Source organism: Labeo rohita, unplaced genomic scaffold (assembly GCF_022985175.1).
Source record: "Labeo rohita strain BAU-BD-2019 unplaced genomic scaffold, IGBB_LRoh.1.0 scaffold_96, whole genome shotgun sequence".
Lineage (NCBI taxonomy): Eukaryota > Metazoa > Chordata > Actinopteri > Cypriniformes > Cyprinidae > Labeo > Labeo rohita.
In genome coordinates, this window is record NW_026129920.1 from 182,367 (window position 1) to 208,501 (window position 26,135).

General features: G+C 38.2%; 2 protein-coding genes across 2 annotated transcripts in view; both read left to right on the forward strand.

Moving 5' to 3' along the window:
* The window catches only part of def6b (DEF6 guanine nucleotide exchange factor b), a 17,671-nt gene extending 6,840 nt beyond the window's left edge, over window positions 1-10,831 (forward strand). Inside the window, exons 3-13 of the mRNA XM_051105321.1 lie at window positions 172-390; window positions 901-1,041; window positions 2,158-2,334; window positions 2,607-2,834; window positions 2,911-3,057; window positions 3,131-3,239; window positions 4,733-5,031; window positions 7,108-7,274; window positions 9,465-9,663; window positions 9,737-9,827; window positions 9,906-10,831. Of these exons, the coding sequence (XP_050961278.1) occupies window positions 295-390; window positions 901-1,041; window positions 2,158-2,334; window positions 2,607-2,834; window positions 2,911-3,057; window positions 3,131-3,239; window positions 4,733-5,031; window positions 7,108-7,274; window positions 9,465-9,663; window positions 9,737-9,827; window positions 9,906-10,096 (1,845 nt within the window). The 5' untranslated portion in view covers window positions 172-294 and the 3' untranslated portion in view covers window positions 10,097-10,831. The remainder of the gene's footprint in view (window positions 1-171; window positions 391-900; window positions 1,042-2,157; window positions 2,335-2,606; window positions 2,835-2,910; window positions 3,058-3,130; window positions 3,240-4,732; window positions 5,032-7,107; window positions 7,275-9,464; window positions 9,664-9,736; window positions 9,828-9,905) is intronic.
* A 438-nt stretch (window positions 10,832-11,269) lies between these two features.
* pparda (peroxisome proliferator-activated receptor delta a) lies at window positions 11,270-24,392 on the forward strand. Its single transcript, XM_051105308.1, has 8 exons — window positions 11,270-11,434; window positions 18,159-18,516; window positions 18,592-18,731; window positions 19,699-19,837; window positions 19,919-20,121; window positions 20,205-20,411; window positions 22,435-22,678; window positions 22,778-24,392. Exons 2-8 carry the CDS (start codon window positions 18,207-18,209, stop codon window positions 23,023-23,025), a joined length of 1,491 nt encoding a protein of 496 aa, XP_050961265.1. The 5' UTR covers window positions 11,270-11,434; window positions 18,159-18,206; the 3' UTR covers window positions 23,026-24,392.
* Window positions 24,393-26,135: the final 1,743 nt, after the last annotated feature.

Here is a 26,135-nt window from a genome sequence, read left to right on the forward strand (position 1 = left end):
GATTCCAAAACCACTGATTAGTTTTAATAATAATAATCATGATTATTAATAATTTAATAATCATGATCAAAGTAATGATGATGAGTCATCATTTTTGTCATAATCGAGCAGCCCTAGTATGCATACTGCACACTACAGAAACTACTAGTATGGTAATATGTTATTGTGAAGTGATCTCAGGACTGCAGACAGGGGGCGCCAGAGGTCAGCAAACACCTGCAGGATGTGGGTAGACTTTCAGAGAGAATGAAGGAGAGGAAAAATAAGATTCAGATCATCAGGTGAGTGTGAGACATGGCGCTGAGAGCTGCTCTGCTGAAAAGTATCTGGTACGCTTTCACGTCCCTGGACACCGAAGACAGCGGCAAAGTGTCCAAATCACAGCTCAAGGTGAGACAGAAACAGGTGTTTGTGTAGATATGCAAGTCTCAAAAGTTCACATTTAAGGGACGCCCACAAAGTTAAAAGTGATTGATAAAGTAAACAATTCTTAACTTTATGCAGTATTTACCTTAATTATAATAACATCTGTCTTGTTTATGCGTATTATATGTAAATGTTGCATACTGTGTACATTATATGTTGTATATACAGTATAGTTCTGGAGTTTTTTTTAGCGCGCACTCAATGTTTTCACCCATCATTACATCATCGTACTATATTTGACTGTGAAGTGGTCTGGTTTGATTGAAGGAGGTTTCTCTTGATGGTTTGTGTTTGTCTGCATCAATAATGTCTTTAAATAACACAGGAGTGTGAAGTATGTTCTAATTTAGATATCCGAGTTTGTGAAACTGCTGTTCTAGTTAATCTGACTCACACTCTGTGGCTTTAGACGGATTGGTATCAAACAAAAGCTTGTGTGTGCGTGTGTGCGTGTGCGTGTGTGTGTGTGTGCAGGTTTTGTCTCATAATCTTCACAGTGTTTTACGGATTCCTCACGACCCCGCGGCCCTCGAGAGACACTTCAGTGATGATGATGACGGTCCTGTATCCACTCAGGGGTACATGCCCTACCTAAACCAGTTCATACTGGACAAGGTACCGCAACACAAACACACTTTCAAAAGGTGCTCATTTAATTCTCATGATACTCTCCGTTATGTTTTATTAAAGTATCACGTTTCTCCTGAAATCATGTGAAAATAACCCGGAAGAGTGAATCTAATAAAGTTTGGAGCTAGAAAATTAATGTGGAGCTCAACTCATTTAATGAGAAATATTCATAGCTCATAGACCTTATTGAGGTCTCAGGGTCTCTGGAAAATCTGGATTTTGTCTCAGATGTTTTTTTTCCTGAAAAGGGAAATACAAATGAATCAGAAATGTCAAATGCAAGAACAGTTTGAGACACTGTTGAGAACTCTTCTAAAACTCTGGCGGAGACGTTTGTGAGATTACTGGGGAAGAAACCAAAGTCTCAATTGAATCTCATTGCTTTCTTGGAGAAATAATTGAGATATTACAAATATTTTATTTGGGAAGAGATGTGGAAAAATGTGTCTTGCTCAAAGTTATTGTTTAGCAGTCGCTCTTTCATCTCTCATAGACTTCAATGACTTCTCAGGATCAATTTTGTCTTAGATGTTTCTCCCAAAAAAGGACAGTTCAAATGAATGAGACAAATCTGAGTTTAGTATTTGAGACATAGTTGAGATCTCATCTCAAACTCTAGAGTTCAACTGAAATGATTGAGAAATGCATGAGTCTAATCTGAGCACAGTTTGAGACATTGTTGACATCTGATCTGAAACCCTATAGGAGACCCACATGAGATTACTGGGGAAGAGACCAAAGTCTCAATTGAATCTCATTGATTTCTTGGAGAAATAATTGAGATATTAAAAAGATTTTATCTGGAAAGAGATTTGGGAAAATGTCCTGCTCAAAGTTATTTGTCAGCAGTTGCTCTTTCATAGCTCATAGACTTTTTTTGAGGTCTCAGGATCTCTGGAAAATCTGGATTTTGTCTCGGATGTTTCTCCTAAAAAGTCAAAATACAAATGAATGAAAAATGCATGAGAGCACAGTTTGAGACATTGATGAGACCTATTGAAACTTGTGTGAGTCACTGGGGAAGAAACCAAAGTCTTCATTGAATCTCATTGCTTTCTTGAAGAATTAATCAAGATTGAGTCGCGTTTGTTGTGTCATCAGGTGACGGAGGGGACGTTCGTTAAAGAGGAAGTGGATGAGCTATGCTGGACTCTCTGCTCCAAGAAAAACTACCGTCCCGACACGCACCGGGTTTTGTCCAATCAGGACGGCATGCGGCTCTGGTGTCTTTTCAACTTTCTAGCGGACGGATATCCTCTCACACTCGTGCCGGAGGAGGTGAGCTGAAACACTTCTAAAGATCTTCATCATTTATGAACACTAGTTGGTCCAAGTTGATCTACATGGTTGGTAGACCTGGTGGCCAATCTTGGTAAAGCTGGTTAGAGCTGGTAAACCACCTTGGACCAGCATCAAACCAGCTACTGTGTTCCAAAAAACCAGCCTGACCACCATGAACTCTAAAAAGACTCGGTTTATTCTTCATTCATGAATTTCAGCATATGTAAAGATTCAATTTTGTTGATTTTTATGTTGTGTTTGTTCTGCAGGCAGAGTATCTGCTGAGGAAGATCAGCAGCGTGATGCCGGTGGAGCTGACCTGCGTGGAGCTGGAGGAGTTCCTGTCGCAGGACGCTGTGCAGAAGGACGGCCTGAGCGTCTGGAACTTCTTGGACGTGGTGAACTCAGCCGCCGTGAGTCGAGGAGTGGATGGCGAGAGCATCAGTGTAGCCGTGGAGAAGGTCTACAGGGAGATGGTGGGGAACGTGCTGAAGGAGGTGCGTTCATCTCTAATTCTCTCACTCCGTCTGATGTCAGACAGGTGTCCATGTGACCCGTCTGCGTGTGTTTCAGGGCTATCTGTGGAAGAAGGGTCATCTTCGCAGGAACTGGACAGAGCGCTGGTTCTGCCTGAAGCCTGGCTCACTCTCGTACTTCGTCAGCGAGGACTGCAAAGATTGTAAGGGCGTCATCGAGATGGACCAGAACTGCTGCGTGGAGGTACGACTATACAGTGATGTGTTTGCATCCGACGCTTTCTGTGTATAACACAGCGTGTGACTGTGATTGACAGGTGCTGTCGGACAGGGACGGGAAAAGATGCATGTTCTGCGTCAAGACGCTCAACAAAACCTTCGAGATCAGCGCGCCTGACTCCAGACAGAGACAGGAGTGGATCACAGGTCCTCATTCTATCAATATCACTGCAGAAATGATAAAAAGAAAATCTTGTCAAAAATGTTATGGCATGATGTATGGTGTTTTAAAGATGTTTAGATATTTTTGTTAAAAATTTATATTTATACCCTTTTTTAAATATAAAATTAAATTAAATGATTTCACAATTTTATTATAAAATTTACAAATTAGTTCTATATTATTTATTAATTCTTATTTATTTATTTATTTTAAGCATAAATGTCACAGAATTTTGTTAAATATTTCAGTTAAATTTATTAGAATTATTTATAAATTATTCTATATGTTAGAAACATGCTAACAACATGCTAATCATGGTAACAACATGCTAGTTACATGGTAAACATGTTACAAACATGCTAACATTGCTAGTAACTTGACAATCATGTTAGAAACATGTTAAAACATGCTAGCAATATGCTAATCATGCTAGAAACATGTTAACAAAATGTTAATCAGGCTAAAAACATGTTAGCAACATGCTAATCATGGTAACATCCTATCAGTATGCTAATTATGCTAGCAAACGCTAAGGACATACTAATCATGTTAAAAACATGCTAGCAATATGCTAATCATGCTAGAAACATGCTAACAACATGCTAATCATGTTAGAATTATGCTAGCAACATGCTAATCATGCTAACATCCTATCAGTATGCTAATTATGCTGGAAACATGCTAACAACATGTTAATCATGCTAGAAACATGTTAATAACTTGTTAATCAAGTTAGAAACATGCTAGCAAAGGGCTAATCAGGCTGGGAACATGCTAATAACACATTAATCATGTTCAAAACATGTTGGCAAAATGTTAATCATGCTAGAAACATGTTAGATACTTGTTAATCATGTTAGAAACATGCCAGCAACAGGCTAACCAGGCTAGGAATATGCTAACAACACGTTAATCATGCTAGAAGCAAGTTAAAACATGCTAGCAATATGCTAATCATGCTAGAAACATGCTAACAAAATGTTAATCAGGCTAGGAACGTGCTAACAACATGCAAATCATGCTAGAAACATGATAACAACATGCTAATCATGCTAGCAAACTCTGGCAACATGCCAATCATGTTAAAAACATGCTAGCAATATGCTAATCATGTTAGAAACATGCCAACAAAATGTTAATTATGGTAAAACATGTTAGTAACTTGTTAATAATGTTAGAAATATGCTAGCAACAGGTTAATCATATCTATCTATCTGATTTTTTTTTTGTTTTTTGCCTTCAAAACATTAAAGCTTTAAGCTTTAAAACTACTTTAAACTTCAAACTATTTCAGACTGAAAACCATTAAACTTTTACAAACTTTCTGATCAGGCTTTCTCAAGCCAACTTAAAGTTTGTCTTGACAAACTTTTTTTTTAATCTAGTTTTCTATTACAATTTATAAATATTAACAAGCATAACATAAGCCACACTGAATTTTGTAATAATTAACTGGTTAAATATTTGACAATAACAGCGATCCAGACGGCTCTGCGTCTGTCCGCGGAAGGCAGGGTGTCACTGCACGAGGAGCTGAAGGCACGGAGGCGGGAGCTGCGCGAAGAGAGGGAGAGGAGGCGTGCGATGCGCGCGGAGGAGACGCGCAGGCTGCGGGAGCTGCAGGGAGAGCGTGAGGAGCAGTTGGCCGAGCTGGAGCTCCTGAAGGAGGCGCAGAGACAGGCTCGGGTCTCCTTGCAGCAGGAGGAGCAGAGGAGGCGCAGCCAGCATGAGGAGCTGCAGAAAACCTTGCAGAGGCAGTTACAGGAGGCGCAGGAGGTGAAGGAGTAACTCGCTAATCATGCTTTAAACATGTTAACAACATGCTAGTAACATGCTAATCATGCTACAAACATGTTAGCAACATGTTAGTAACTTGCTAATCATGCTATCAACATGCTAGTGACATGCTAATCATGCTACAAACATGCTAGTAACTCGCTAATCATGCTTCAAACATGTTAACAACATGCTAGTAACATGCTAATCATGTTACAAACATGTTAGCAACATGTTAGTAACTTGTTAACCACGCTATCAACATGCTAATCATGCTATAAACATGTTAGCAGCATCCTAGTAACATGCTAATCATGCTACAAACATGTTAGCAACATGTTAGTAACTTGCTAACCATGCTATCAACATGCTAATCATGCTACAAACATGCTAGTAACTCGCTAATCATGCTTCAAACATGTTAACAACATGCTAGTAACATGCTAATCATGCTACAAACATGTTAGCAACATGTTAGTAACTTGTTAACCATGCTATCAACATGCTAGTAATATGCTAATCATGCTACAAACATGCTAGTAACTCGTTAATCATGCTTCAAACATGTTAACAACATGCTAGTAACATGCTAATCATGCTACAAACATGTTAGCAACATGTTAGTAACTTGCTAACCATGCTATCAACATGCTAATCATGTTATAAACATGTTAGCAACATGCTATAAACATGCTAATCATGCTATAAACATGTTACCAACATGCTAGTAACATGCTAGTCATGCTATAAACATGCTAGTAACTCGCAAATCATGCTTCCAACATGCTAGTAACTTGCTAATCATGTGAATAACATGTTACTTGCTCATTATGCTAACCACATGGTAGTAACTTGCTAATCATGCTAGTAACCTGTTAGTAACTTGTTAATCATGGTAACAACATGCTAGTAACATGTTACAAACATGTTAGCAACATGCTATTTACTTGCTAATCATGTTTACAAATGCTAGTAACTTGCTAATCACCCTAGTAACATGCTACTAACTTGCTAATAATGGTAACGTTTGCTAATCGTAACATGATACTAACTTGTTTATAATGCTAACAACATGTTTGTTAATCATGCTAGTTGCATGTTAGTAATTTGCTAATCATGCTAACAACATGTTTGCTAATCATGCTAGTAACATACTAGTAACTTGTTAATCATAACAACATGCTAGTAATTTGCTAATCGTGCTAGTAACATACTACTAACCAGATAATCATGCTAACATGTTAATAACTTGTTAATCATCCTAGTAACATGTTAGTAACTTGCTAATAATGTTAACATGCTAGTAACATGCTAATAATGCTAACAACATGTGCTAGTAACACTCTAGACTAGCAACTACCCTGAGTACCTTGGCAACTGCATAGCAACACCTTAGCAAGCATTGTGGTTACCCCAGCTACCGCACAGCAACACCCCCGCAACCACCCTAGTAACCACCCCAAGTTCCCTAACAAATGCATAGCAACACCTTAGCAACCACCCGGGGTACCCTAACAACCACCTAGCCTAGCTAGGTTGCCTAGCAACTAATTTTAAAACTAATTTAAACTTCAAACTAGTTAAAACTGGACACCTTCAAACTTAAAGCTTTTAAAACTACTTCAAACTACATGGCAAGGCTTTTTCAAGCAAATTTAAAGTTTGTCTGCGAACTTTACTATCTAGTTGTTAAACAATATTTTTAAAATAATTTAATTAAATGATTAAAATTAATTTAAAATTGTTTCATTAAATTAAAATATAGAAATGACAAGTTAAGTGTAAAAATAAAACAAATATAAATAATACAAATGTTTTTATTGATCATTGGAAAGAAATGATTTTATAGTTAACTAAAACAATTAAAAATGTTAAACTTGAAAGAAAACAGATGTTAACTAAAATAAAATAAAATGCAACACGGCATTTATTTTATTTCAGCCAGTTTAGAAATATCTCACACTGTAAGTGAAAAAAAAATGCAATGTAAGTGTAAAATATGTGCGATGGACTTGAAAAGGAAGCCTATACAGACAGTGCAGACTGTAACAGGCTCTGTGTGTGTGTGTGTGTCAGGCACGGGCGAATCTTCGTGCTGAGGTGGCGGTGCGAGATCTGGAGGCTGAACACCAGCAGCGGAGAATCAGAGAGCTGGAAGATCTTCATCACAGACTTCAGGAAGCTCTAGAGCAACAGATCAGAGCACGACAGGAGGAAGAGACGTACAGATACACACAGACCAGGTGCACACACACACGTTTGTTTTTGTGAATTGTGGGAACTTTCCATAGACTTCTATAGTTTTTATATTGACTAAACGATATTGTCTTATCCCCTAACCCAACCCTAACCCTAAACCTACCCCTTACAGAAAATATGTTTACACCGTTGCATTTTCAGATAAACGTCATTTACTATTTTTAATGATTTTTTAACAGGCCGCAGGCCGGTCCCCACAATGTCAAAAATTTCAGGTTTTACTATCCTTGTGGGGACATTTAATCCCCACAATGTAGCAAAAACAAGTACACACTCACACACACACTCACGTGTACATACACGCACCAGAGAGACATACAGAGAGAAAGAGAGAGACAGAAAGGTTGTCAGTAACACTCAAAGGAAACTCCGCCCCAAAATTTAAAAAACAACAACAAACGTTCATTTCTCTCACACACGTTCATTTCATATATTAAAATATTTAAATAAAATTATTTAAATTATTTATATTTAAATTAAATATTTTAAATATAAAAGAGGCATAGATAGCATATAGGCATAGACCTCCATAGTTCTTATTTACATATATTTTTGTATTTATATATGCATGTATTTTATACATATATTAATTTAAATTGACTAAAATATCCATCTATCTGTGAGGATAAAAATCATTATAAATATATTGTTTACTTATTTTCTTAATTATTTTTGCTTTAGTCAAGTCGCTAAAGCAGGTTCAGGCACCTTTAGCTGTGGAGATACGGCTAATAAATGTTTAAATTCTCTCTCACACACACATGCAGTCGCTGAAAAACATTATACACATGACACTTCCTGTCATCTGTGTTGTGGTTGGCGTCTCGGTAAATGTTGCACAAATGTAGACGGGTTATCATCAAACACGCTGATTAAATGTGTGCTGCCACAGCCTTACTGATATGTTTCACTTGATGAATAAACCTAAAGCAGAAGTGCTAGTGTTTAGCGCTACACAGCTGGTGTTTAGTTGCCTCTCATAATGTCTGGGTAACTTAACCCAGCTTAATAAGCTTTGTGAGCTCTGAAGTTGAGTTTTTTAAATGCTAGTTTTCAGTTTAAGCCCTGCTGTTTTTATTTTGCTGAAATGCTTAAATGCAGTTTTAGCACTGATGTTTTGTTTTAGCTACACATGTTAACATTATAACATTATATATAATTTTTTTTTTTTTTGTTAAAAATTAAAATGTTATTAAAATTTATGGTGTTTAGCTGTGTTAGCATTGATGTTTCTAATGTTTGTCTTTTTTAGCTGATCTGTTTAGCTGAGTTAACATTAATATTTCTGGTGTTTAACGGCATTTGCGTTAATACTTCTGGTGTTAACTGTTAGCATTGATATTTCTAGTGTTTGTCTCTTTTAGCTGATCTGTTTAGCTTTTAGAATTGATATTTCTGGTGTTTAGCTGTGTTAACATCAATGTTTTTGGTGTTTAACAAAGTTAGCATTGATATTTCTGGTGTTTAGCTGAGTTAGCACTGATATTTCTGGTGTTTAGCAAAGATAGTTTGACATTTCTGGTGTTTAGTAATGTTAGCGCTAATATATCTGGTGTTTAGCTGAATTAGCATTAATATTTCTCATATTTAACAATGTTAGCATTAATATTTCTGGTGTTTAGTTGTGTTTACATTCATGTTTCTTTTTTTGCCGTTGTTATTTCTAGTATTAAGCTGTGTTAGCATCAATGTTTCTTGTGTTTAACTTTATTATCATAAATTTTTATGGTGTTTAGCTGTGCTAGCATCTATGTTTCTGGTGTTTAGCTGAGTTAGCACTGATATTTGTGGTGTTTAGCTGAGATAGCTTTGACATTTCTGGTGTTTAGCAATGTTAGCTCTAATGTTTCTGGTGTTTAGTTGTGTTTACATTCATATTTCTGGTGTTAAACTCTATTACCGTTGTTATTTCTGATGTTAAGCTGTTAGCATCAATGTTTCTTGTGTTTAACTGTATTATCCTAAATGTTTATGGTGGTTAGCTGTGCTAGCATGTATGTTTCTAGTGTTTAGCCGAGTTAGCACTGATATTTCTGGTGTTTAGCTGAGTTTACATTAATATTTCTGATGTTTAACTATGTTAGCATCGATGTTTCTGGTGTTTAGGTGTAGTTTAGTGTTAAGTTTCACTCTGGTGTGTAGCTAAGCGCTAGCGTTTCGTCTGGTGTTTGCAGGCTGCTGGCCGAGGAGGAGGAGAAGGTGAAGTCTCTGTTGGCGCTGCAGGAGGAGCAAGAGGAGCAGCTCCAGCAGACCCAGCGTGAGAAGCAGGAGCTCATGCAGGAGATGGAGAGGAAGTCTCAGGCTCTGGATGATGCCCAACTTCAACTGGACAGAGTGCGAGCCAGCCGACGCAGAGTGGACCAGGACATCGCGGTGAGCTCAGCGCCACGCTTGTGTTGCGTTCCTCACGTGTTCCTCCACACTTATGAACGTGTGTCGTCCGCAGGCGGCGCAGCGCAAACTCCGGCAGGCCAGCACGAGCGTCAAACACTGGAACGTGCAGATGAACCGCCTGATGCACCCCATCGGCCCTGGAGGTTTGTTATGTTCTTGTAGCATTATTAACTGCATAAAATCAGAGTTCATTTCTGTTCTTCTGTTCCATTCTCTTAAAGAAAGGAGAGCGTCCTCCAGTAATCTCCTCGCTCCTCCGGTCCGCAACCCCTCGGTCAGCGAGACCGAATCCAGACCTCCACCGAAACCCGAGAGGGAGAAACAGAACAGCCTCCACTATGACGACACCAGCGGCGGAGAGAATATGGACTGCGGCAACAGTGAAAACGCACAGCCAAATGACGCTGAATAAACTTGAAAAAATTAGTACAACTGACATAGAAACTGTTCACTCAATAATGAAAACTAGCTGAAAATGTACTCATCTTTAGGTCATCCAAGATTAGGATGAGTTTGTTTCTTCATCACATTTGGAGAAATGTAGCATTGCATCACTTGCACACCAATGGATGTGAATGGGTGCCGTCAGAATGAGCGTCCAAACAGCTGAGAAAAACATCACAATAATCCACAACCACTCCAGTCCATTAGTTAACATCTTGAGAAGACAAAATCTGAAACAAATCCATCATTAAAAAGCTGTTTTGAACTCTGCAATCCATAATAACACTTCCTCCAGTGTAAAAAACAGTCTGGTCTGAATCAGGAGAGAAATTTGCATCGTGTACAAGCCAAAACAGTCCAAAATATGTGGCAAAAACAGAAGATGTTCTTTTTCACTTGAACTCTTATTTTAACGGCACTCATTCACAGCAGAGGATCTGTTGATGAGCAACTGATGTGCATTTTCAGCAGATTTTTATTTTGCGTTAACTATTTCTTTAAGAAATCGACTGTGAATGAAGCATAGCTGAAATCATAACTGAAACTGAAATGTATTGTGTTGTTGTTGTTGCTGTATGACAGACCCAGGATGATTTTTGGTGAAGCAGCTGTGGTTTGACTTCCTGTTTCCTGTGTGAGCAGAAGATGCTGTGTAGATAAACTGCTATCGCACTCACTGTCACGAAAGAAAATAAATGAGTAGACAAACAAAATAAGTGCAACTCTTATGTATTTTACACATTTTAATGCAATCTTACTAAAATGCAAAGCGCAGCTTTTCAGTAAATACGCAGTAGTTATACGCTTTCATACGCTGTTTGGATGCTAAAACGAAAATATCTTACACGTTTAAAATCCCCTCAAGTTTACAGAGTGATTCGATTGGCGTTTCATCGGTTTTACATGGCGAACAGCGACATCTGCTGGCGATGACCGGAAGTAAGCGCATAAACTTGAGATGATTAAAATAAGCGTAAATATAAATAGCGTTTGTGCTGCAACTAAAGAAAAACTAATACTAAAAACACTAAAAACAAATGTTCATAATGCATCACATGAGTGGAATATGTATATATAGGCTACTTATAAATACGCGTGCGGTTCTTATAGGGTTAAGTGAAATGAGCCGCTATGACGTCATACCGGAGCGGGGCCGTGACGCGTGTGAAACGGAGCGCTCTCGCCGTCGGGACTCCCGTATGATGAAGCGCAGCGCAGCGGAGCGCGTCCCGGTAAACATGAATAGTTTCTTGGATTCTCGTTGATCCGATTGGACAATAACGGAATAAACAATCGGGATTGACTCGTAAGTTTGTTTAACGTTCATTTGTCATGCGGTCATATGAAACTCTAATGGTTTATTTACTGAGACCGATAAGTTTGTGCTCATATAAAGTTTCAAAGAGAGTTTTGTGCTGACATCACGCCAAGCGTTAAAACACGTATGTATCCATGTATAGAAAAATAGACAGATTAAGGCATGTTTGTAGGGGAAAGTTGTTTTGGGGTGATTTTGGGACGGTTCGTCCTCTTGCAACATACTGGCACACACTGTGTGTTTACTAACTGAACAAACAGTTACTGAACGGGCTGTAAAATCACTGGAAACCCGTTTGAGGTGTTTTTCACTCATCACAAGTTCAACTTCATGCAAAAAATACAAACATGAAGAAGCCGCCAAGGCCAGAGTCGCCCACCCGAGAAAAATATGTTGATGTGAACTTTGAGATGTTTGTGGTGGTACCCGTTCATCGACCCCGAGGAGTCACGACCCGCCGCTTAATATTAACACATCATCCGCTCTGTAGTATCTCATGAACTGCTAGTGATGCGTGATGAAGTGTACTAGTCTTGTTTTTTCTCTCACAGGGTCTGTCGTAGATCTGCTCCGTCAGGCTTCATGTGGTTTTGAGTGTTGTTTCCTAACAGACAGACTGTCCTTCTCTTTTTTTGTTCCTTTGGTTTTTAATTTCAGGCAGCAGCGTCTGTCTTTCCGTCCGTCTGGCGGCAGGTTTGAGGGAGGTTCCTTCCTTCCTCGCTGTGGTCTGCATAAGTGTCAGATAGTGTGATTGTCGCAGGCTGTCTGTCTCTGTCTTCTGTCTCACAGACCTGATGTCTGTATAAAAGTATTTGAGATGGTGAAACGCAAGAGCTTGCGAAAGCGAAACTCGGTTTGTTAGCATTTGCGAATTTTAGGATATTTTAGGATATTTTGACGTCCTCGTGAAGAAAAAAAATGGGGAAAACACTTCGCAATGTCAACACCTGAGAGCGAAAATGATGCTCCATCGTGTAGCCTAAAGTTGACAGTTCTCGATGTAAAAAACGCATATCGCTAACGTTTTTGTCGCGAATCTTGTTTCCATGGAAACAGCGAAAAACAACGGCCAAGATTTGACAAAATAACACACAATGTAGGCATTTGTTTAACAATGTGAGTGGCAATCAGACAATTTTGGGCTTTTGAACATGAGATTAATTCTGGTCATAAAATTATTTTCGTTATAGCGATTTTTAGCGACTACGTGTAAACTTTTCCTGACCAACGCACCACAAACTGTGAGGGTTAGCGATAATGATAAAAACTCGGTAGTAGCCACAAGACTTTTAAAGCGATTTTAAAAAGGTGTTTAATCGCCAAATTTGTAACAGACATTTATGTTTCCATGGAAACAGCAAAATCTACACTGTAATGAAAAAAATGCTCTTGTTGTAGCCATCTGTTGAGCAATGAGAATATCAGGTTTTGAATATTCAGGGTTTTTGAAAATCAGGTCAGTTCTAGATGTAAAAAAAAGAGAAAAGATGATAATATTCAGTAGTAACCACAAGACGATGCGGCGAGTGCGATTTTATATTATTTTTTTGTTTATTCGCTAAATTCATAACAGAAATTTTTGTCGCAATTCTTGTTTCCACGCAAACAGCAAAACAGACACTGTCATGTGGCCAAAAGTTGACAAAAACACGCTTGTGATGTAGGCATCTGTTGCCCAATGAGAATATCAGACAGACAGTTCAAGGTTTTTGAAAATCCGGTCAGTTCTGGACATAAAAAAAATTAATGCTCTGGTTATAAAGAAATAGATTTTTCTTTAAAATGATGATATTTAGTAGAAGCCACAAGTATTTATATACAATTTAAAAGTCTTAAATAGCCAAATTCATAGCGTAGGTCATTTCTGTTCCGAATCTCGTTTCCATGGAAACTGCGAAAAACAACACTACATCATTTGTCTAAGAGTTGACAAAATAACGCATTCATGATGTAGGTGTTTGTTGACCAACGAGAGTGCCGGCCAGACAGTTTTAGGCTAAAAAGATCTTAAGTCTTATATAGCCAAATTCGTAGTGTAGAACGTTTCTGTTGCGAATCTCGTTTCCATGGAAACTGTGGAAACGTCACATTGTTATTTGGGCCAAAAGCTGACAAAAATAACATGCTCTTGACATAGACATCTGTTGACCAGTGAGAATGTCAGACAGTCAGTTAAAGGTTTTTAGAAATCAGGTCAGTTCTGGACATTTAAAAAACAACAACTTTTGTTATAAAGAAATAGATTTTTTTTTTTAAATTCCAGACTGATGCTAACAATGGTAATATTTGGTGGAAGCCACAAGACTTCATATATGATTATAAAAAGTCTTAAATAGCCAAATTCATAGTGTAGAATGTTTCTGTAGTGAATCTTGTTTCCATGGAAACAGCAAAAAACAGGTCAATTCTGGTCATAAAAATGGTTTTCGTTATAGAGATTTTTAGTGATAACGTGTAAACCTTTCATGACCAACACACCTTAAGCTGTGAGCTTTAGTGATGATGATGATGATATTCAGTAGTAGCCACAATGCGATTTTGAAAAGTGTTTAATCGGCAAATTCATAACAGAAATTTCTGTCGCAATTCTTGTTTGTATAGAAACCGCAAAATCGACACTGTCATGTGACCAAACGTTGACAAAAAACAAGCTTGTGATGTAGGTGTGTGTTGACCAATAAAAAAATGTCAGACAGTCAGTTCCAGGTTCAGGACGTAATTAAAAAATGCTCTGGTTCCGAAGTTTTTTCGTAAATCTTTCCAGACTGATGCACCGCAAGCTGTGAGGTTCAGTGATGACTGATGATTTTTGGTAGAAGCCACAAGACTTAATATGCGATTTTAAAAAGTCTTAAATAGCCAAATTCATAGCGTAGAACGTTTCTTGTTTCCATGGAAACAGCGAAAAACAACACTACGTCATTTGGTCAGAGTTCACAAAATAACATGTTCATGATGTAGGCATTTATTGAACAGTGAGACTGACAGTGACACAATTTTAGGCCTTTGGAAATCATTTAAATACTGGTCATAAAAATTGTTTTTGTTATTATCAATAACGTGTAAACATGTTTTTGTTATAGAGATTTTTAGCGATAACGTAAACCTTTTTTACCAATGCACTGCAGGCTTTGAGGTTTAATGATGATGATGATATTTGGTAGTAGCCACAAGATTTTTAAGAAAGTTTAAGAAAAGTTCTGTCCCAATTCTTGTTTCCATGGAAACAGCAAAATCGACACTGTCACGACAACGACCAAAAGTTGACAAAAACACACGCTCATAATGTAGGCATCTGTTGACCAATGAAAATGTCAGTCAGTAAGTTACAGATTCTGGACGTAAAAAAAAGAGCTCTCGTTATACAGAAATTTATAAATATATATTGCGTATATGCACTGCAAGCTGTGACGTTAATTGATGAAGATGTTATTTGGTAGAAACCACAAGACTTTATATGTGATTTTAAGAAGTCCTAAACAGCCATATTTCTGTGGCAAATCTTGTTTGACAGGCATTTATTGACCAGTGAGAATGTCAGACAGTCAGTCAGGTTTTTGGAAATCAGGTCAGTTCTGAATGTAAAACAAACAAACAAACAAAAAAATGCTTTCGTTATATATATATATATATATATATATATATATATATATATACATACATATATATATATATATATATATGGCCCCGATATACTAGTGAAATTGAGGAACAGACTGGTATGACGTCATCTCAAACAAAATCAGATCAAATGAATTAGTTTCAGAAAAAACGAAAGCAAACTTTCTATAAAAATTCGCAAAAACATAGAGCAGCTCATATTTACATATTCATCTAAATAAATGAAGAGACTTAAAATAATTCCACTGACTTTTTTGTTTTAGGTAATTCGCAATGCATCATAGGATTCATTCACATAAAAAAAACACAAGTACAAAGTACCACTGTTTTTTTTTTTTTAATGAGTTTTTAAATACTTTTTAACTTGCAAACATTACAACATTGAAATTCCTAGAACCCATCAAACGGAGGTTGTTTCTCCATCTGTAAGCTCTTTTCTAATTCCGGTAAACTAGTTAATAAACAGGTTTATTGTTGTCTGCCCTTCAAAAGCATCTAATGAGCAGCTAATGTATACTAATGAGGGCTAATTGGCTTAAAGTCAAGGAGGACCATCACTAAGAGTCGTTTAGGGTCAGTGCGGTTTGGTTAGTTCTCAGTTAGTCACGCTAGTTAGTGGTTTGAAGATAAGATCTCTCTTTATGAACACTCCTGCTAACTAGCAGCTGTCAGTCTGAGTTACTGTCACTAACAAACTCATTAACCATGTTGCCATGAAGACTCGCTTCCAGTCACATGATTCTCTGCTTTTACAAGTCTGACCTGAGTTTGACTTTTTATAAAAGGTCAGCTCCTTTCACTTTGTAGGGTTAAAAGGTGACTGTGACTACATAAGTGCATATAATGGTATTTTGCATTCAAAAATGAAACACACAGAAGAAAGTTCTTACCACATCCTGCAGGATGAGTATGCGTAGTGTACTGTAGTGTAGTGGTGACCTTTGACCCCCGCAAAGAAAGGCCTGGTGCTGACGTGTGTAAATTCTGTGGCGGATTAAATTTGCTAATCTGCTCTAGTGATGAAGGTCTTTAGTTCCTTGATGGCAGGAGATCTGCCATGTTTGAACACACTCATTGATCCGCACACTGACCCACATAACGCTCAGCTGACCAATCGCAGCGCGGGACCCCGCTGAACCTCCAGTCAGTGAGAGAGATGCTGTGTGATTGGTTTGTTGCAGAAGAAAGTTGTGGTTTCAGGATGATCTGTGCTCTTGTTTGATCTAAACGGACACACTGCTGCTTTGATCGTAGACTAACCCTAGTGTCAAAGCTAGCTTGTTATCATGAATACACTTGATTACATGATATATTTGGAAGTTAAATCATGTTTTTGTAGAACTTGTTTGTGGGCAGGCCTGTGTGTCACAGTTCAGTGTGAAAGAGTGTGAAGCTCCAGCGAGAGGCAGATCCCGCAGCCTGCAGGCGCTCAAGTGACGGGCCTCGCTGACCTCTGCTCTTCATTCTCAGAGTTTCACTGGGTGTTTCTGGGAACTGATACTGAGAAATTCACTCACAAAGGTCTCATCTGTCCGTATGTGTGTGTGTGTGTGTATGTGTGTCAGAGGTCTAAAGACAGCAGCGTCTCTGTCAGTCTGGAAACGTTTTCGGTTCGCCCGCAGACGTCTCATGTCTCTACAGCTGGATGGTGTTAGTTCCCAGAATGCCATGCGTTGGCCAGTCGGTTGGGGGTGGGCTTACTGCGGTGCTCCGGTGTCCTTCTGAACAACGTACAGCTGTCAAATCAGTGTTGTGTTATCGCAACTGTTCCTCGAATACATATATCCACACACACAAACACATCAGATCAGACACTTTTAAGATGGGACTGACATCATTTGGGCATAATAAACATTTAATATTTCTATATATATGTGTGTGTGTATATATATATATATATATATATGTATGCATATATGTATTTACCTATGTGTGCATATATCCTCTATATACGCAAATCAGTCATAATATCTTTTATGCGTATGTTATTGCATTAAATTTGATTCACAAAATAAAAAAACTGAATTTCTGTATCAGTTGCGCTAGAGACTTTAACGTGAAAATTCCGTCATAATCTATTATCACCCGTCATTATAATTTTCATATTTTAATTAGAATAAAACTTTTAATTGTTTTTATTTTTGTTCACATTTTCATTTTTAATCATGAATCTAAGGTACAGGACGACAGTGTTTAAAAACAACAAAATATGTTAGGGCTGTAAACAAAACAAAACAAAAAATCGTTCTCGATCTTTCTCGATTTGAATAGATTCTCATTTTAATGAACCAAAATCGATTCTTAAATCACAATCGGTCTTTTGGTCTATGCTGTTTTCAGTTGATGAATGAACTAATAGCAATAGGCTAGGCTTTGTGTTACTTTTGATATCAAACAAAGTCTAGGAAACTCAAGCAATAAATACCTTTTTGGCGCTCTTTAATATGGCGTGATAGATCGTTGTGTCTTCTGTGTACTTGTCTGTGCTTAATCAAATGCATAGGAAAACATTCGTGACAGATCCGTTTTTGTTCTGGATCCAGCGCTCTGCTGCCACACTTTTTTTTTGTACATTAAGTTACATGAAAATGAGTAATGTGCTTTGGAATGTAGATGAAATAAGTTTTTGATATCTTATTTACTTTAACATTCTTCTTTTTTTCAAGTAACAATTTTTTTTAACTATAATAACCCTGGTTTATATATAACTAGGGCTGTTGAACGATTAATCACGAATAATCACATGCAAGATAAAGGTTTGAGTTAGCCTAATATGTGTGTGTACTGTGTGTAATTATTATGTTTATATAAATACACACAAGTTAATGTATGTATTTAAGAGAAATATGTTATTTATGTGCGAAATATTTTTATTTATATATATAAATTATATGAAAAATTATAATAAATACATATATTTCTAAATATTTATTTAATAACTACACAAATAAATATACTATATAACTACACATAATAACTACACACAGTACACACACATATATTAGGCAACTCAAACTTTTATTTTTGTACGCGATTAATCGTTTATTTGTTTAGACACAAAACGTGTTTGTACTATGTTTGCATCTTTCAGGTGCTGTTATGATCGCCGCTACTCATAAGCGTGTTTGATTTTCTGGAGATGGATGGCAGAGATTCGGCCGTTCTGAGGAGCAGGTTACCCAGAGTTCCCGGTGTGGTGTGCGGAGTGTCTATGGGAAACGAAGACTCCTCCCCCTGTAGCAGCCAAGGGGAGGGGCCAGATGACAAAAACTTGGAGGACGTGCTGTGTGAGCTGGGAGCAGGGGCGGAGCTTAACCTAGGGGACAGCATGGATCTGGAGGGGGAGGAGCTTAGCTGGGAGACGAACCGGCAGGAGGCGAATGAAACGGAAGAGCGGAGCAACACGAGCCGCAGTACAGTCAGTCCTGAGTCGACAGCAGCCTCCACAGGTGATAATGGATGATTAGTTTGCACATTTCTATATGCTTTTGCACAGTTTCATGAAGTTGTGTGTTTGTGTGTAGATCTCTCCAAAGCATCACCCCTGTCGGAGCAGCTCCTGCAGGGCCGTGAGGAGGGAGCGGGGCTAAATATGGAGTGTCGTATCTGTGGCGACAGAGCATCAGGATTTCACTATGGTGTTCATGCCTGTGAAGGATGCAAGGTCAGAGGTCATGCTTACATAATTTCTGTATAAGCAGTTCATAAAAGGTTCTTGAGGAATTGTTGCATTAAAGTGCAGTTCATCAAACAAAAATCAATCATTAATCATTCTTGCCTAGATTGTAACATTTCAGGAGTTTGATGAAATGTGGGCAATGCAGTGCATTAAACCCATAAAGAATGCATTTCTGTAAATCATTCATAATGTGTTTAATGCTTGAGTTGTTGCATTGAATTAGATTCACAAAACAAAAACATAATTTCTGTATAAACAGTTTATAAAATTGTTCTTGAGTAAAATGTTGCATGTATTTCAACACATGAAACACTAGTAAAACACATTTAACTTGCATAAATTGTAACATTAAATTAGTTTTGTGTGCAGAACAACTTTTTGTGAAATTGTTTGTAAAAATTAAAGTAGTTCAAGTCAGATTTTAGCATTTAATGCAATGCATTTAACGCATGCAGAATGCATTTCTGTGTCAATCATTGTAAAAAAACACTGAATGCGCAAAATGATGCACTGAATTTGATTTACAAAACATTAGAACTAATTTCTGTATAAATAGTTTATAAAAAGTTCTTGAGCAAAGGGTTGAATTAAATGCAACACAATAAACACTATTGAAACACATTTATATGTAGATCTATAAAAAAAATGATTCATACATAAATTGAATTACTTTATTGAAATACAGACAGAACAACTTTGTTGCATTGAAGTTGATTCACAAAACATAAACCATTTTTGAGTAAAATATTGCATGTAAACACATGAAACATTAGTAGAACACATCTATCTTGCATAAATTGTAACATTAAATTAGTTTGATGAAATTGTTAAATTATTCAAGTCAGATTGTTGCATTTAATGCAGTTCATTGAATACATGCAGAATGCATTTCTGTGTAAATAAATTGTAAAATGTTTCATGTGTGGGTACATATTGTCTCTATTTCTCTCAGGGATTTTTCCGGAGGACCATTCGTATGAAGCTGGAATATGAGAAATGCGAGCGCAACTGTAAAATCCAAAAGAAAAGTCGGAATAAGTGTCAGTTCTGTCGTTTTCAAAAGTGCCTAATGCTCGGGATGTCCCACGACGGTGAGCCAAACGACAACAGAAATTATCAAACAATAAAGCAAACTTGACTTTCTAGTGTATTGAATGTGATTGTGTTTGTAGCGATCCGATACGGGCGGATGCCGGAGGCAGAGAAGCGTAAGCTAGTCGCGGGTATGTTAGCAGGGGAAAAGAGCTCTCAGAACTCCAGCGGGTCAGATCTGAAATCTCTCGCCAAACGGGTCAATAACGCCTACCTGAAGAATCTGAACATGACCAAGAAGAAAGCTCGCAACATCCTGACAGGGAAGACCAACGCAAGCCCGGTAATGACATGTCTAATGTAAAACAGCCTTGCAAAAAAATATACTTGCAAAAACTAAATGTTTATTCTCTGTGTGTCCTTCAGCCGTTTGTCATTCATGACATGGACTCACTGTGGCAGGCGGAAAACGGGCTGGTCTGGAATCAGGTGATTAACGGAGCTCCGCCCAATAAGGAGATTGGTGTTCACGTGTTCTACCGCTGTCAATGCACGACCGTGGAAACCGTACGAGAACTCACAGAGTTCTCCAAAAGCATCCCGGGATTCATCGACCTTTTCTTGAATGATCAGGTAACTAAACAAAGTCTAATTTACTGAATGCAACAATCGTAAATCCATTATTGCGCAAATTGACGCATTCAGTTAAATTAAAAAGCTGAATTTTTGTGTAGATCAATCATGAAGTCAAGTGAAAAATGTTGCATTCCATTTGTTTCAATTAAAGAACAAATTTTTGGTGAAATTGTGTGTAAAGCGATTAAAGTCAAATTGTGGCATTTAATGCAATTCGTTTAACATGCAGACTTCAAAATGCATGCTGTATCTGACAATGTAAATTGATTGTACAATATTTCTTGCAATATTGCAAGAATTTTCCAAAAACACAAGCATTTCTTTGTAAACGGTTCATAAAATAATTTGAGTAAATCGTTACATTTAATGCAATGCATGAAAAACTAGTAGAACGTGTATATAGATAGAATTATTCTCGGGTAATTTGTACTATTGAATTAGTTTAATTCTGTAAATTAATTAGGTAAAATTGTGTGTAAAGTCATTAAGTCAGGTTGTTGCATTTAATGCAGTTCATTTGAAAATGCATTTCTGTGTAAATTAGTCATTAAATGTTGCATACACAAGATGTTATATTGAATTTGATTCACAAAATACAATTTTAGCAATTGCGGGGCCAAGCACAAGGGAAATGAGCACAAGCACAAGCAAATGAGGAGCTAAGCATGGCATAGAGCATCGGACCAACTACAACAATGAGAAATTAAAGCCATTTTAAGATGATTTTAGTCCAAATGTCTGAAAAATCATATACAACTACTAGTAATATGATTTAATGGCTTATTACTTTTGATCAATAGGTGGCGCTGTTATCAAATTGATGTGGTGTGTTGTGTGTGTGGTGACAATGGCACAGACAAAGTTTGTTGTCAATATGTCAAAGCTTTTCAGAGATACAGCCTCAGACATAATCTGGCATCATGGCTCAATTTTGTTGTGGTGCTATACAAAAACGGTTTTGTCTATCAACACAAAATCCATAATCCATAACTTTTTGAACAAGTTTCATTACAAAAAGCTAATGCAATCAAAAGTTATTAGCATTTTTGAAAAAATTCATTAATAATGGTTCATGGATGCTTTATTACTTCTGACCAAAAGGTGGCGAATTTGGCTATTACCAAATTGATGTGGTGTGGTCAGTGTGAGGTGACAATGGCACGTGCAAAGTTTGGAGTCAGTATGTTAAAGCTTTGCAAAGATACAGTCTCAGACGCAGTTTGGCATCTCTACAGCAAATTTGTTGATGCGTTAAACAAAAACTGTTTTGTAATCCATAACTTTATGTCAGCATAGTCTCATAGACTCAAATTTGGTGAAAATTGAACCAACGGTCTAGGAGGAGCTCAAAAAAATCAAATTGGTGGACAGGAAGTTCTCCTGACTATGGCAAAATTGGTATCGATGTTCTCAGCATGACCCAAAGAATATATTAAGATCAATTTCATTACAATAAGCCAGTGTACTCAAATGTTATTAGCATTTTTCAAAATTTCTTTATAACTTTCGACCACAAGGTGGCGCTGCCCCAAACTTTTTTGAGTACTGTCAGAACATGGTGCTGAAGGCACATACCGAGTTTTAATGCATTTGTAAAATATAGCAATATAAGACAAAATAAAAAAATGACCAACACCCACAATGGCTGACATGGGAAATTGGGAATAGTTTGACTTAGCATGCTGCACCAAGTTTTGGCCAAAGCATTCAGAAGTTATAGGCAAAAAGAGCCATTTTTCATATCTCCTGACCACTAGGTGGCGCTGTGCCAAAACGGTGCAGGTAGCCTCAGGTCATAGTTGTTATAGCACACACCAAGCTTGGTCTCAATACACCAAACCGTTGCGGAAATATAGCCTCACATCCATTTTTGCATGCTCTTCGTCAAATTCGTTAATGCTTTATTTGAATCTATTGGCTGCCATAGACCATTCTTCAGCACATTTTTTCGTAAAACCCCAAAAATGCAAGTTCGCGCATTAATGAAATCCACTTAACTAGCTCCTCTCCGTTCCTGCAGGTCACGCTGCTGAAATACGGGGTCCATGAGGCGATCTTCGCCATGCTGCCATCGCTCATGAATAAGGATGGGCTGCTGGTGGCGAATGGGCGGGGCTTCGTGACGAGAGAGTTCCTGCGCAGTCTGCGCAAACCCTTCAACGAGATCATGGAGCCGAAGTTTGAGTTCGCGGTCAAGTTTAATGCCCTCGAGTTGGACGACAGCGACCTCGCTCTCTTCGTGGCCGCCATTATCCTCTGTGGAGGTGAGAGAGTTTTTCAAATTCATTGACCCCTAGTGGTTCAAGATGGAACTGCAGCAAGATTGTAATAAAATTGGTTTACGTGTGTTTACTTGCATGTAGATCGTCCAGGTCTCATGAACGTCCATCAGGTGGAGGAGATCCAGGACAACATCCTCCAGGCGCTCAACCAGCACTTGCAGCTCAATCATCCTGACGCCAACTTCATCTTCCCCAAACTCCTGCAGAAGCTCGCAGACCTGCGGCAGCTGGTGACGGAGAACGCGCACCTGGTGCAGAAGATCAAGAAGACGGAGTCCGAGACGTCGCTGCACCCGCTGCTGCAGGAGATCTACAGGGACATGTACTGAGCCGAACCATTCCAGGCACGCTGACCAATCACTGTGATCTTCAGCTCTCGGGCGGAGTTATTATTTTTATAAAACGGACGATTTGTGACTGATGAAATCAGCACTAACTGAACTTTAAACTGGGGGATGAGGTTGTGCGGGACAAAGAGACATCGAAGGAACAGTGCATTCCTATTCATGATGGGGACGAAAATGTCTTTGACAATGCAATGTTTTTTTAAGTTGTGACAAAAACTCATTGACCAATAAGGTAAAACACCAGCAAAATACTGCAGCGCTAACGTGACAAAAGCTATCCGAAGTTAAATACCAAAGTTGCTGCTATTAGTGAAATCGCAAACATTGAGCTTTACTCGTCTGTCCTTGCGTTATTTTGCTAAACAGGCCAAAAACACACTACGCAAGTACGCTAACGCAACGTGCGAGCACACTGTATGTGTTATTTTTCTACTAGCTACATATCAACACGTCAACAGCTTAACTAACTTTAACTAACGTGCTCAGCAGGATTCTCTTCATGCTAACTGTAATGCTAACGTTCCCTATAGCGCCCCTTGTGGCGGCATTGAGAATGCAACAAGCTCTTGCATCGTTAATTATTACAAAACAATTTAATAATAAAACGACTCATTTAAATAATCTTTAATGCTTCAAGACATTAAAACTTAATGTTTAAACCAGTCTATGACGGTTTGCTGGTCTTACCAGCCCAAAACCAGCTAGGAGACTAGCTAAGACTAGTTTTTGCTGGTTTTTCTAGCAGGGACCTTCCCTAATTGCTATTGCAACATCTGGACAACTCACAGAACGTCATTACAACTTGCAAACCTCAAACTTTCCATTTTGTAATTGTTTTTCTTTCTGTTTGTGTTTCTGAGAAATGATACTGTGATCACATTTATGTCAGAGTTCAGATTGGTGATTAAACATCTGACTCCAGAGTTTATATTAAGATTATTTAATAACGCTTTATTAGTTAGCTTATTGAATCAGAGGCTGCGGTCGCAACACGATGTCCCCAAGTGAAGATATCATGTAAAGCCATTCCTGTATCGGCTGTGATGTTTGACCTTTTCCTATTGTAGACCTCTGATGTGTGTGTGTGTGTGTGTGTGTGTGTGTGTGTGTCATGGTTGTGCTGCTAACTGGTTCTTGTAGACATGACATGTTGTGAATCTGTGTGTTTTGAACGGAGATGAGTGCCGGTGAAATGTGTTCATGTCTTCCTGTCGCAGTTTCCTGGTAATGTGAATGAGGGGAACACGTTCCTCCATGTGAACTGCAGGATGAACGACCGCTGATGTTTTCTACAGGCTTTTGTAAAACACCTGAAGAACATCTGAATAAAACTACAGGGTAAATCCTCACACATTGATCTACTAGGTTGTTTTATAAACGTGTTTGTGCAGTGCAACCCAAAACAATGTCTTTTATGTTCACATGGATTTTAGGGGTCATTGGCTTATTTTTGAGGTAAGTGGTTGTTTTAGAGGGTGTGTGGGTGTTTTTGGGTGTCACCTGGGTGTGTTGGGAGTATGCTACACAGTACAAACTACATAGTTAAGTTAAATGATAAAGATTAGCCTCTTTAACTTTGTCGTTCTGCTGTTCTGTGTTCATCTGTTTCTCCCATCTGCTCTTTTTGCATTGACTCTTACTCTACATAGACTAATACAATCACATACAACTATCATTTCTCAAGTATTTATTACAGCACATTCTGATAAATGTGAGATTGACTTGAATGTATGAGTTGCCTGGATGCTTTAAACTGATTTCCTATTGAACTGTGGTCAAACTATTTCAAATCTAGTGAATTAAGCCACAATCTCCATCATAATGCACAATGTTTCCATCTAACATGTATTTTGAGCTGCAGCTCGTCATATTTATGAAGTGTTTCACTAGTTAACAGTAAACCGGTTACCTCACCTCAATACGGAGTAGATTTGTGTTGGATGTTATCTTTGGAATGGAAATATTGATATTTTATTTGTAGACATCATACCTGTTTCGAATATTTTAGTTACTTTCGTAAAACTAGCGAGCTAAGCCAGTAGTAGTACTGACGGTGTCGTGTAAACATGACTGAAGACGAGAAAAGTGGAGAAACAGACAAACTGATTCAATTGAGTGAGTCATTTACGCTGGAACCGGTCCAATTGATTCGAACTCGAGATTATTCAGTTCAAGCGATTCATTAGAAAAAAAGATCAAAGAGACATTAATATTTTCATATGGCTTAATGATTTTAAAAAGCACGTAGTGGGTGAACCGAGCTTTTCGAAACTCCGAATCAACTGCGTCACAAAATGAATCGCTCCGGTCGTTTCGCAAATCGCCAAGCATTTGATTCAGACTGAAACTTCAAATCGTGGATCGTGAATCATTTGATTCGGATCGGAGGGAACGCGTACCGCGAATCATTCGATTCAGATCGAAACTTCGGAGCGCGGATCAGGAGTCATTTGATTTAGATCGGAACAGCAGAGCGGGTTTGTGAATCATTTCGCGAATTGAATGATTCGCGATTCGATCTGATGGTTTAAAAATCATTATTCAGACCGAAACTGCGGAGGGCGGATCGGAAATCATTCGATTTAGATCGGAACATCGCATGTTCCGACGTTCCGATCTGAAATGATGGTTCGCGAATCATAATACAGATCGAAACTTCGGAGCGCGAATCGGGAATCATTTAGATCGGAACAGCGGAAGTGGTTCGCGAATCATTTCGCGAATTGAATGATTCGCAATCCATGTTCCGAAGTTCCGATCTGAAATGATGGTTCGCGAATCATAATACAGATCGAAACTTCGGAGCGCGAATCGGGAATCATTTAGATCGGAACAGCGGAAGTGGTTCGCGAATCATTTCGCGAATTGAATGATTCGCAATCCATGTTCCAAAGTTCCGATCTGAAATGATGGTTCGTGAATTACACAGATCGAAACTTCGGAGCGTGAATCGGGAATCATTTGATTTAGATCAGAACAGCGGAAGTGGTTCGCGAATCATTATTCAGAAACTTCTGAGCGCGGATCGGGAATCATTTGATTTAGATCAGAACAGCGGAAGGGGTTCGGAATCATTTCGCGAATTAAATGGA

Excerpts from the sequence above, each read along its gene's own strand:
- pparda (XM_051105308.1), top strand. The coding sequence starts at position 18,207 with ATGGATGGCAGAGATTCGGCCGTTCTGAGGAGCAGGTTACCCAGAGTT. Across the intron at positions 19,838-19,918 it reads GCTCGGGATGTCCCACGACG|CGATCCGATACGGGCGGATG; the intron begins GTGAGCCAAACG and ends TTGTGTTTGTAG. Across the intron at positions 20,412-22,434 it reads ACCTTTTCTTGAATGATCAG|GTCACGCTGCTGAAATACGG; the intron begins GTAACTAAACAA and ends CCGTTCCTGCAG.